We start from the raw sequence: 12,274 nt of genomic DNA on the forward strand, positions 1-12,274 counted from the left end.
ATATATATATATATATATATATACATATATATGTATATATACACATATATACATATATATGTATATATATAGCCTAATATATACATATTAGGCTCTCCCATTCACACACAGTCTCCTTATTAAATGAGGATGATCTGACTGCTACTTGTTTGAATAAAATAAAGTCTAAAGAAACTATACATTACTGTACTTTACACTTCATGTTGTACACAGAAATGTATAATGAGACTTTCAGTTCAACATCACCACCTGCAGGCTGCCAGTAACACCACTACTGAAGCGCCTTACTCTACTACCTCTACTGTTACTTTAACTTGTGTGTTATTGTTTCTGACTCCAGTAACTAATCCACTCATCAAATCCAAATCTGTGTCTTCAGAAAGTCTACTGACCTTGTGGCAACCGGGCAAAGTGGTCGCAGGCTGACCACACACCCCCTGTTGATGTCAACTGATCCTGGGACAGACTGGAGGGGAGCAGAGGAAGAAGAAGATGAGGTAGAAGAGGAGGAAGAAGAGGGGAGGTCAGATTAAAATAAAAAAGAGAGAGAGAGGGAGAGAGAGAGAGAGAGAGAGAGAGAGAGAGAGAGAGCGTTAGATACCTCACAATACAGTGAACATAAAGACTCCTGGACAACATGTTCCTATAAAAAAAGATTTAATTAATATTTAATCATTATTATTGTATTCGATTCAATCTATTCCATCTAAGTTTTATTATTGTTCAAAATCTGAATCAAAGTAGATTTAATGCGACACTGTTTTGACATTAATGAACAGAAAATTATCTTTCAGTGTCAAAGTGAACAGATCTTTACAACAAACAAAAAACATGTTTGCATAAGTTAAGGGGGCGAATACTTTCTACAGGCAAAGTATAACGATAGTGAAGAGTGTGTGTGCGCGTGTGTGTGTGTATGTGTGTATGTGTGTGTACCTCTGGAGCGGTGAGCTCAGGATGACCTCCACCAGCTGTGCGACGCCCTCCAGAACCTCGACTGTGGCGTCTCTGACGTGTCGACGCAGACTGACACCTGAGACACCGAGAGGGACGACAAGTCACGATGCTGCCATTGACTTCCATTCATTTCATCTTCTACTATTGTTATTGATACCAACTATCCATCCAACCACATTTCACTGAATGTAACCTGGAACAACTCGTACCAACATTTTTAAGTTGCTTGTTCGAGGGATTTAGGAGAATTAGCTGAATTCACCACTTTAATCGTATTTTTAATGAACACTGTAGCATTTTAGGGGATTTATTAGCAGAGATGGAATATAATACTCATAACTATGTCTTCATTATTGTGTCATCGCCTGAAACTAGGAATCAGGTTTTCATTAGCTTGGAATAAGACCTTCAACTCCACCACTAGATGCCACTAAATCCTAAACACTGTCCCTTTAAATCCTCTCTTAGGTAAGAACACAATGTACGAGCGGTCCAGACCGGTCGTGGGAGTCACGTGACAACAGTCTGCTGTTATTCAAACCTACGTTTCTCTCTAGCGGAGCGTCTATTTTAATACTTTTCAGCAACTTTGAGTCTGAAAGCCAAATATAAATTACACTTTACAATTAAGTTGACATCATCCTGTTTGACTCTGCAATTTGATAATAAATTAATTCATAAAGCCTGACGATATCACAATTCATTTAAATTGGCAAAAATTGAGAGCAAGGCTCCAGATTACCTTTCTTTTTATATAAAATATATGAAATAAAAATATGAAAGTGATCGGCGGGTCAACAGGCTGAAAGCCGCCTGGTTTCGGTCGGTGCATCTCTGTTCCTGGACTGTTGTGGGGGCCTCACCTTGGCTCTTAGGTAGCCAGTAATACACTGTGGACAGACTCAGGACACTCTTCAGGGTGGACTCTGATAACTTCTCTACGTCCTGCAGAGACGAAGAAAACATAAATATGTTGTGAATTACAACAGAAAGTTTGTGTGAGTATACTTTCTTTAACAACTTCTTACAAACTCATAAATATCTACGATCCTTACCGTTAACCTGGTTATATTTGTTGTCATATATTGTAGATTTGAACCGTATCAATATTTTTGGGGCTCAATTTTGTAGAATGAAAAAATGAAAAAGGTTGTGCGGTGATTGGGCTCAGTGATTGGCCAGCAGGCTCCATATTTATCAACTCTTTGAGGTTCCTTATGTTGTTTGTCACGCTCCTCCACAGCTCTAACCATGGTGCTTTTACAAAGGTGTCTTGTTGTGGATCATAACTGGTACAAAATAAACTCTGATGATGCCACTAATAATCTGACCTGTTGTGAAGGCAGCGGGGGTTTGGAGAAGGCCAGGCTGAGTTTAGTGGCTTCATGGGACACGGCCTTCACTGCCTGGTCTGAGGACAGAAGAGACAGTCACATTAAAGGGACCCACTTAATGAAGAGGAGGATGATGAGGATGATGATGGGTGGTGCTGAATCTAGGGGGGGGTGCTGGATTTTAAATGAATGTTGATGAGAAAATATTTGCCATACAATCTGGAGTTGTTGGAAACAACCCCAGATGTAAATAAGTAAATGGAAGACACAGAAATGAACTTATTGTTTATTGACTCAAAACATCCATGGGACACCGTTGCTGTTCCTTCATAGAAGCAGATCGGCACCAGTAGGAAGAAGACGATCATGAGGAACTATACTCAACTCAGAGAGTCCCAGAAGTTGGAGAGGTTGAACGCTCCGTCTGACTTGTTGGATTCGCCATCTGTGGCGGAAAATGAGCGTTCGGTTAGACGCGTGTTCCCTCTTCCAATAATAATAACATTAAAATGCAGAGTAAAAAACAGAAGACTTGTGCCAAACCCTTTTATATTCAGTGACTGATTTAGTAAGTTAATGTCTAAAACGTATGAAAAATAAGAACAAATTAACTTCTATCATTTTTAAAGGCAATGTCTCCAAATTTGTATTTTTATACTTAAGTCATGACGATTAAAACTGGAACTTTTGATTCGCATGTGTCACTTTTTCTCACATTTTATAGACAATAGTTAAAAAATAAACAGATCAGCGTTAATTACTCATAAAAAAAAAGTCATTAGTTGCAGTCCTACAGGCTGCTCCGGTGCTAAAGACTTGAAACATGTACGTCGTTTATAGTTTATGGCAGTTTGGCAATATTGAACATTAATCTCCAACATCTTTGTCTTTTGTAGGCTGTTTTCCTTAGTTGTCTGTTTCTGAATAAATATGTAATAATTATAATGATTGCACGCTTTTGTCCATTTTGTGTTCTTTTGCATCCAATTTGTATATTGTCAGATATATCGCCACATTGCTCGTATCGTACCAGTTATATGATATTTCTTGGTGGAGGTGCACTTCAGTGTCGTCATAACTCTAATTTTGTCATTTGTTTACATCACTTAAAAAAGTAAACAAAAACAGACATACCATCTGCTTACTTTATCCATAAGCAGTGTCTCAAATGTTTTATCCAGAAAACATACTGGATTATAATACATATTATTATATGTGTATGTGTGTGTATGTGTGTATATACATATATATTAACCTCACAAATGAATCACATGTACTGTACATATTTTATCCAGTCAGACACACTCAGTAGCTAATTAAAAGAAACAGTTCATCACAAACTATATTTAGAGGTGTTGATTCAACTTTATAGTAATTTTGAGACTAGTTTGTGCTGTTAAACTGTATTTAATAAAACAGGTGGTTTTATCCATCCCAGTTAAATCACTGAGGAATGACTGCATATAAAAACACTTAATAATAATAATAATAGCACCAAAAACTAACAGCACAGCCTCCAAAATGACGATGAATTAAAATCCCAAACGTCCCTGAAACAATATCTACAAAAACTGAACATTAAAACCTTCATAAAAGGAGCTATTTAAATAGTATTGATTGATTTAGTTGGAGAGGTTTAATGTTTACGTGAAGCTGCTCCAGAGACTTCAGATTTGGCATCTTGATAACAGTTCAGCAAAACAAACAGGAAGGCAACACTGAAGCATAAAACTCATTAAAACAAAACAATAAAATCATAGCAGACAAACCGGACCCAGTGTGCATTTAAAATAACAACGTTAACCGCTGAACTAATGTAGTTTAACGCCAGTTAAAAAGCGACAGTTGGCACTTTCAGCGTGAGCTTGACACACGCTAGCATGCACACATATCAACGTTATCTCGGTTAAAGGCGTCACACCTAATGCGTCATAAATACCTCTGACTCGGTCTCTGATACACTGGATGGAGTTCAGGAGATTTCGTAAAGGCAGAGACACGTTTTCACCACAATTATCAGCACAATTATCAGCACTCATGACACCAAAGTTAGTTGAACAGCTTGATACATGCGTGTTGTGGAACTACAGAAGAACCGGAAGTTGAGCCGGGGACAATTATAAAGGAAGGACCGACACTGCAGTAAAGGGTTTTAGTGACACCTGGTGGTGAATACAGAGTATTACAAGTGGAGACCGAATCAATTACTGTGCTTGAAATAATTAAATAATTGATATGGATATTGTGGGCTTATCTTATTTAAGATATATATATATATACATACATATATGTGTATATATATATATATACATATATATATATACACATATATATATACACATATATATATACCATTGGCTGCTCCGGTTCCCCCCCACCTTCCAAAGACATTCAGGATCAACAGGCTGGCAGGACAGGGGAGTTAGAACTGATTATGATTTAGGATTCTTGTTTAATCACCAATAAAGTATTGGTGAATAGTAGCCCTGTATTTGTTATGCTAGGTCTGCTTTATTTTAACGTAAAGCACAAGTTGATCGATTGTGATAATTGACTGAACTGTAAAGGGTTGCCCATATTATCCGACTGTATGTATATTATCATCCTTCCATCTTACATAAACATATAATGTTGGTAATGTTGCACATTATCCAATAATTATCTCTTTATTAAACACCAAACAATATAAATGAGATGTCATTCATGTGAAGAAAAGAGAATATACAACAAGTTGCAAAGGAAATACACATCTGTGAATCACTGATTATACGTCCAGTAGTTTGTACACAAGAAATATGTGTAATGTACTTAATGAAAACATTTTCGTCAAGTGTTTTTGTGGTTTAAATTATTTCAAAGTTAACAGGAACTTTCCCTTTGTGTAGATTTTGGCGGCCCCTGTGGACAAAACTGGTCCCTTTAGAAAACCTATAATTTTACTGTAGCAGGGTCTGACAGTCTGCTAAGCGTAGTCCTGGTTTTGGTTCTCCCGGGCCTCACTACCTCCAGCAGATCCGGCAATAGGGCCTGGGTCTCCAGCAGCGTGGTGTCGGTGTTGGCTCCCAGCGGGGACCGGAGGAGCAGCAAGGTGAAGCTCTGCTGCCGGGAGCTGAGCTCTTTTCCTCCCGCCGGAGCATCCGACTGCAGGTTGAAGGCGGTAGCGAAGCCGGATCTGAGTCTGTCCACGGTGGACCGGCCTCTGCTGGAGGATCTGGGTCTGTTCACGGTGGACCGGCCTCTGCTGGAGGATCTGGGTCTGTCCACGGTGGACCGGTCTCTGCTGGAGGATCTGGGTCTGTCCACGGTGGACCGGCCTCTGCTGGAGGATCTGGGTCTGTCCACGGTGGACCGGCCTCTGCTGGAGGATCTGGGTCTGTCCACGGTGGACCGGCCTCTGCTGGAGGATCTGGGTCTGTCCACGGTGGACCGGTCTCTGCTGGAGGCCCCGCTAAAGTCTGAGCTGAAGTAGTTTCTGGTGAACCTGCAGGATTTCATCTGATTTTGCGCAGAATCTAACACGGTGGCACCGATGACAAGCGTTAAGAATAACTATGTGGAAATAGACCATCTTCTCACTGATGGTCTCAATGGTTTTCTTATGTAGGTCATATAGAGGATCAGGATTAAACTGAGACAGGTTCAGAACCAGTTAGAAGTTCTTTAACATACATAGAAAACCACCCTCGTTGAGGAGAGGAGGCTGAGATTTTTAACAAACCTGCTGAAATAACAATAAAAAACTGTCTGTGTTTAAGAATACAAACAAATCAAAGAGAAGCATTATATATAAAAGACACAAGTGCTTAGCTGAATGCTGATCGAGCTGCTCTCAGTAAAACCCCTAATGTGAAGGCATTAATCTGGCTGCTTGGTGAAGAAGTAGGCTCCGGTCCCGATTCCGATCAGGCACAAAACGAGGCTCGCACCGAAGAATCCAGCTGCTGGACTCACTCGGCTCGGACTCTCCTTCAGCTCTGTGGATGGAAGAAACACATTTTTTAAAGGCACAACATGTATGGGAACTGTTTAAACCTGCAGCCAGTGTTGCAGCCAAGACCACCTACACCGGGACCAAGTCCTGACCAAGACCCGAGTGTATCGAGACCATAGACCAGGGGTCTTCAACATTTTTCAGGCCAAGGACCCCCAAACTCACAGAGAGATGGAGCAGGGACCCCTGACTATATATATTGTATAAAATTGTTTTATATTAAATGGGCCTAGTACCGTTTATACCTCTTTATTGTGCATTCAATACTAAGCTATTCAAATAATACACAGGTTCATATATTCATGTTTTTATTTTAAACATGTGCAAGGCACAGTGAGTAGGGAGGCCGAGCCACGGCCATTTATAAACACCCCTTGTCAGCTGATTCCAATGCCAATATCAACATTGTCTGTTCATTGCATGATAATCAGGCATACAAGCTATTCAAATAGACGTTTTCATTTTAAACATAAATGTGGAAACAAAAAATGAGTGATGGCCTATTAGTGCCACTGCCATGCATAAAGATACCTGTTATCTTGCATACAATACTGAACTATTAAAATAATGGACAGATTCATGTTTAGAGAAAAAAAATTGTCTAGTCAACCAAAAATTTCGCGGACCCCCTGCAGTACTTCCACGGACCCCCTGTTGAAGACCTCTGCCATAGACTGTATGTAAGAAATGGACATAACTGGTTTATAGACAGCGGTTTTGAAGCCTCGAGTTTGACATTTTGGCTGATGCTTTCTTGGATTTTGGTCGTCTCCATCTTGCAACTACTGCATGGAAGTTACCATAATTGGACTGGGGAAGAGTGACTCCGTATACTGGTAGAGGTAGCAACCTGTCAATCACAACGTAGCCCCGCCCTAAAGCATGCCCTGTTTTATGGTCCATTTGACTCTAAATGGTCCATAATATGGACATCATGCTGTATTGAAGAAGGCTTGAAACTAGAGATTGAGACCATAAACTCATGTTTACAATGTTTACTGAGGTAATAAATCAAGAGACAAGTAGAGTCATAGACTTCTATACAATCAGACTTCTTTTTGCAACCAGAGGAGTCGCCCCCTGATGGCCATTAGAGAGAATTCAAGTTTTAGGCACTTCAGCATTGGCTTGTTGTCTGATCGAGACCGAGACAAGTCCAAGACTGCTCGTTGACTCCAGGGAAGTGAAGAAGAGTTTGGCGGTAATGTATATCCAACATGAACTGCAGTCAATAAGCCGCAGTCTGTAAAGGCTGAAATGAATGAGTCAGCAGAGCTTAAGCTCCGCCCCCACTGATACACAGAGCAGTTTGAAACTGTTTTAAACAGTTTGAAACACGTGGTTAACGGTATAAAATCAAACAAATATGTTTAGGTTTAGTCAAACATCGTGGTTTGGCTTAAAATTACTACGAAGTTGAAAACAAAAATACAACAAAAGCACTTAGTTATGTTACTCAACAAAACTACTTGTTTATGTTTAGTCAACAAAAGCACTTAGTTATGTTACTCAACAAAACTACTTGTTTATGTTTAGTCAACAAAAGCACTTAGTTATGTTACTCAACAAAACTACTTGTTTATGTTTAGTCAACAAAAGTACTTGGTCTACATGGGACACAACAGCGGTCTCCTTGGCTTAAGAGGTCTTAAGCAAAGTGTTTTTCAACCCATCCACCATCTTGATCTCCACCCCTACCTTCTATCTTCTCATTTGAAACTTATTTGCGATTCGTCAAAAGCAAACGTAATCCACGACAAAACACATTTCCCTTGAAACATATTTCACAAAGCAACTTCGTTATAAGGGAACGTAATTTCTAGGAGACAGGGATGACTCAAAACATCATTCAGTTCTGGTGTTGCAGGTGCAGATAACAGGTGCATGATGGGTAGTTCTCACAGCCTGATATTCATCTTGAACCTCCTAAAATGTCTCAAAGAGAGATATTTTGGATTTGAACAGCATCTTGTCTTTATAATAATACTTATAACAGCCCTTTGTCTTACCCCAGCTCCTGGTGAGGGGCCGATGTGAGGATTGATGCTTCACCGCACAGGAGTAAACGTCTCCCTCCCGAGGGGTGAAACTCAGTGTTGAAATTCTGTGGAACGTCCCGTCACTGTTGTGGCTGTAACACAGATTCGATACCCCGTCTGTGACCTTCGCCCCGTTCTTTGTCCATGTGAAGTTGATGGAGGGGGGGTAGAAGTGATCGGCCAAACAGAAGAGCGTGTTCACCACACCGTTGTGGCCCTCGTGCCGGCTGTAGATGGAGATGTCTGGAGCCTCTGATCAATGAGTAAATACATCAGAAAAGAATATAGACAAGTGACTGAGAGCCTTTTTTTTATGGATATTTAAAATGTTGTTCCATTAGTATGAAAAATGGTTGGATAAACTCGATACCTTGCGGTATGGTTACACCAGGAGAAACCTTTTCCGCTTTGCCCAAAACACTCCGACAGTGAGTAATGCTAGATTCGGCAACTTCATAAGCCCTTTTCTTTAAGTCTTTGACAGACTGTGGCAGCCGAGGTATCAAAAACACCACTTCTTTCTTGCTGAAATCAGCATATGCGACCACGTCCCCGTCAATGAGGATGTCCACCCGCACCTCGCCGGATTCATAGCATCCATAGATGTAGTGGAAGTCATGGGAGGGCGCTGAAAAAGCAGGAGATGAAACAAGATGGAAGCAGTTTAAAGACTCATATTGTACTAAGATTGATTGAAACCAATGATACATAAAATCCAACTTGTAGTGGAAGGCATAGTTCAGCGTTTTTTGAAATACCCTTATTTGCTTTCTTGTTGAGATATACGTGAACATTGATATCAATCTTGTGTCAAACGGGGACCCTTAAGTTTACTGCACGTTCATGCATGCTATGCACCATAATATGCAGGTTTTCACAGGCTGATCTCATACAGAGTTTGTAGCTAAAGCGATATGGAAATGAATGCGTTGTAATGTCTTGATACCCCATGAAATCAATTCATATGAAATCCACTTATTCCTGTACCAGAAAGTATAAAGACAGCTGGTCAATGGTTCCCGACCTTTTTGGCCGGTGAAAGAAGCTGTGTCTGAGGTCTAAAGTTGAATATGTCTACAAGAACTGTTTCAGGCACAGAGAGGTAAAACTCTACAAAAACAATGCAAGCATGTGGAAATATGCATCTTTAAGGTCCGTGGAACACACAAAAGCCAACAATTTTATTTTTACAATTCATCTCACAAGAGGTGACTGACATAAAAATATAAATCCGACGTGAGACATACTTAAAGGAAAGCTTCTCCTGCTTCCTAAAGAAAATGTAGACTACACCCCTTCCCTTCATACCTTTACTTTACATTTGTTGAGTTACTCACAACAAGCCAAATGGACTCAGGTCATGTCTTACTTGCTGCAGAAGTACAAACAGCTCCAGTGAATACGATCAGTATCACAGGCAGAGTCATCTCCAATCCAAACCCTTTGACTGTGTTCAGAGAACAAAAACGTCTGAAAGAGGAACCTCAAACAGTTGAGCTTCAACCAGCCAGTCAGATACGATTACACCGATGTTGCTGGGTAGAATATTTGTAGCCCGGGAGATTTAACCAGGAAGTTGTCTTAAGAGGGGAAAAAAACAAGTAAGTAAGAAGCAGAAGTAAATGCGATTGGTAGAAGCAGCTTTTAGCAGAAATAATAAATTCATTTTTAAGAAAACATTTAAACTGTACTTGAGTACAAATAAAATACTTAAAATATAAATCAACCTCTTACAGAAATGCTTGTGGACATTTAAATGGATTTACTAAAAAACAACTTCTTAAATCAACACAGCTTCTCGGTGGCGATGAAAGGGTCAGCATTGGGAGTGTATTTCTTGTAACAAATGCAGAAGTTGCTTGATTTATCTTAGTAAAGAATGATGTTGGTTTTTAGGTTGAAAATATTTGTGCAGTACCTCTAAAGACCATCAGGGGGCAACGTGCACTTGTAGTTTCTGCCCCATGTCAGATGTCTTTCAATGGACACAGATGTAGACGCTCACACTGGGCTGATGACGGTCAAAGTCATCAAAGTATCAGTTGGATGCAGAGATGTGATGTGTAGAGAGACACGGGTGAGTTACGTCAACAGGAAGTGTGTGTGTGTGTGTGTGTGTGTGTGTGTGTGTGTGTGTTTGAGAAAGAAGAAGAGAGAAGTGGGATGATTTGCATTGAGTTGCTCTGTTGATCAGCAGTTCATATTTGAAGTTGTAGGTTGTCGTCTTCGACAATAAATTGCCTGCTTTTTTTTGCACTTGGACAACTTTCAAATAGTTTAGTTTCTATAAATTATGACACATTGGATTTTGGGATTGATAGCAGAACGATGAGATTCGATAAAATAAGATATAACTTTATTCATTCTGAAGGAATTTTTTGTGTCAGAGATTCGATAAAATAACATTTTTACAAAATTACAAAATTTAGGAATAAACAAACACTGGTGTAAAAAATATAAAGTGTGTAAGAAGTTGTTCTAACATTATAGTGCCTGGTAGAATAAAGTAGGATACATTTAGAACAAAAAGTAAACTTAAATTAAAAAAAATAATATTGTGCATAATATTGAATACTAAGTAGTATTGGCAATGATATTGATAAAGTAATATGGCATATTATATTGAAAGGTAATATTGAATTGGCGGGCGGACCGTAGTTGACGTTAGGATGTCGGCCATATTATCTGCCTCGAGAAATGTTTTTGTTGCTTCTGTCAACATCCTTATGATGCAAATTCAAAAAATGTCCTACGGGAGCGCACTACTGTTTTTGTTTTGTTTTGTTTGTCATGCTTTTCTTATGTCATAAAAGAGCAAATACTGCATATCGTTTTGCATCCCTGTGTTTCATAATGACAATAAATAGTCCTTGAATCCTTAAAAGTATTCCACATAATATTGAAAAAGAATGCACATGTTCTTGAAAGGTAATATTGCACATATTATTGAAAGTATTGCACATGATACTCAAAGTATACATGATGTTCAAAGTATTGCACATGATACTCAAAGTATTGCACATGATGTTCAAAGTATTGCATATGCCATTGGTAGAAATGAACCCCTGTGGAGTTCTGTGGTGCACCTCGGTGGTCTATGGCTGAAGGTGCTCTGGAGGGACTCCAGTGTGGTGTGCAGGGGATGAGAGGTATTGTAGTGACTGATTCCAGCAACTAGCCACTCGGCTCGGTGCGGGAGAAGATCCTGTTCTTTACTCGCTACAACAAAGAGATTCCAGGCGTTTCACAATTTTGGGTGAGGTTCCCATTTAATTAGTGTTCACATATACAATAGGATACCACTTATCTTCCTGGTCTCCATGGTGTGTCTGGCTTGCGGTAAAAACCGTGCGATCTCCCCGTCACCCATGCATCATCACCTGTCTGTTGCACCTGTGCCCCATATATTAATTACCTGCTGCAATACTCCACACTGCCACCCGTGGTCAACCTGAGATAGGCTCCTAATTCAAACATATAATACACAGACATAACTAATGGCTCCTACAGGTATTGTCCAAAATATTGTGTAGTTTCCTCCTCTCTGGCACCTCCACCAAAGACCACCAAAGTAGTGAACATGCTCTGAACTCAAGGAGGAGGCATTGTTCTGTCTAGACTAGAGTCTCTCCACCTGTTGGGTCCAGCTCAATACACAAAAAACAGCACCATGACAGTGCTTCTCATCTAACTCAAGGCAAGAAAGCAAATAAGCATGTTTTCTAAAATGTCAAACTATTCCTTTATCATGCATTTTTCTTTATCGACATACGTATATCTAGATACGGAATGTGTGTTGCGGTAATATCAGCTGTCAACGTGGTTTAAAATGTCCCGATTTTCCAAAAAGAATTCCTCTCTCTAGCAAAGTGGTCCCCTCAATGATAGAAGTGCACACACACACACACACACACACACACACACACACACACACACACACTTACACAAACACT

At 39.8% G+C, this 12,274-nt stretch overlaps 2 protein-coding genes across 3 annotated transcripts in view; both read right to left on the reverse strand.

Moving 5' to 3' along the window:
- The window catches only part of ccndbp1 (cyclin D-type binding-protein 1), a 9,976-nt gene extending 5,600 nt beyond the window's left edge, over positions 1 to 4,376 (reverse strand). For both annotated transcript variants that reach the window (XR_004212785.1, XM_031847730.1), the window contains exons 1-6: positions 4,231 to 4,376; positions 2,677 to 2,736; positions 2,289 to 2,368; positions 1,821 to 1,902; positions 937 to 1,033; positions 393 to 466 (exon numbers count right to left, since the gene is read on the reverse strand). Coding sequence is in view for 1 of the 2 variants with exons in the window: in XM_031847730.1 (XP_031703590.1) it covers positions 393 to 466; positions 937 to 1,033; positions 1,821 to 1,902; positions 2,289 to 2,368; positions 2,677 to 2,736; positions 4,231 to 4,330 (493 nt within the window). In the remaining variant the exon portion in view is untranslated. The remainder of the gene's footprint in view (positions 1 to 392; positions 467 to 936; positions 1,034 to 1,820; positions 1,903 to 2,288; positions 2,369 to 2,676; positions 2,737 to 4,230) is intronic.
- Positions 4,377 to 5,792: 1,416 nt separating this feature from the next.
- LOC116384972 (H-2 class II histocompatibility antigen, A-U alpha chain-like) lies at positions 5,793 to 9,797 on the reverse strand. Its single transcript, XM_031850103.1, has 4 exons — positions 9,691 to 9,797; positions 8,692 to 8,949; positions 8,292 to 8,573; positions 5,793 to 6,265 (listed from the first exon to the last, which is right to left on the reverse strand). Exons 1-4 carry the CDS (start codon positions 9,746 to 9,748, stop codon positions 6,147 to 6,149), a joined length of 717 nt encoding a protein of 238 aa, XP_031705963.1. The 5' UTR covers positions 9,749 to 9,797; the 3' UTR covers positions 5,793 to 6,146.
- Between the last annotated feature and the right edge of the window lie 2,477 nt (positions 9,798 to 12,274).

Source organism: Anarrhichthys ocellatus, unplaced genomic scaffold (assembly GCF_004355925.1).
Source record: "Anarrhichthys ocellatus isolate YVR2014 unplaced genomic scaffold, GSC_Weel_1.0 scaffold1, whole genome shotgun sequence".
Classification (NCBI taxonomy): domain Eukaryota; kingdom Metazoa; phylum Chordata; class Actinopteri; order Perciformes; family Anarhichadidae; genus Anarrhichthys; species Anarrhichthys ocellatus.

Coding starts and splice junctions, on each gene's coding strand:
- LOC116384972 (XM_031850103.1), bottom strand. CDS start 9,748: ATGACTCTGCCTGTGATACTGATCGTATTCACTGGAGCTGTTTGTACT. Junction 8,950..9,690: donor TGTTTGTACTTCTGCAGCAA/GTAAGACATGAC, acceptor CTGCTTTTTCAG/CGCCCTCCCATGACTTCCAC. Junction 8,574..8,691: donor TGGTGTAACCATACCGCAAG/GTATCGAGTTTA, acceptor CTCATTGATCAG/AGGCTCCAGACATCTCCATC.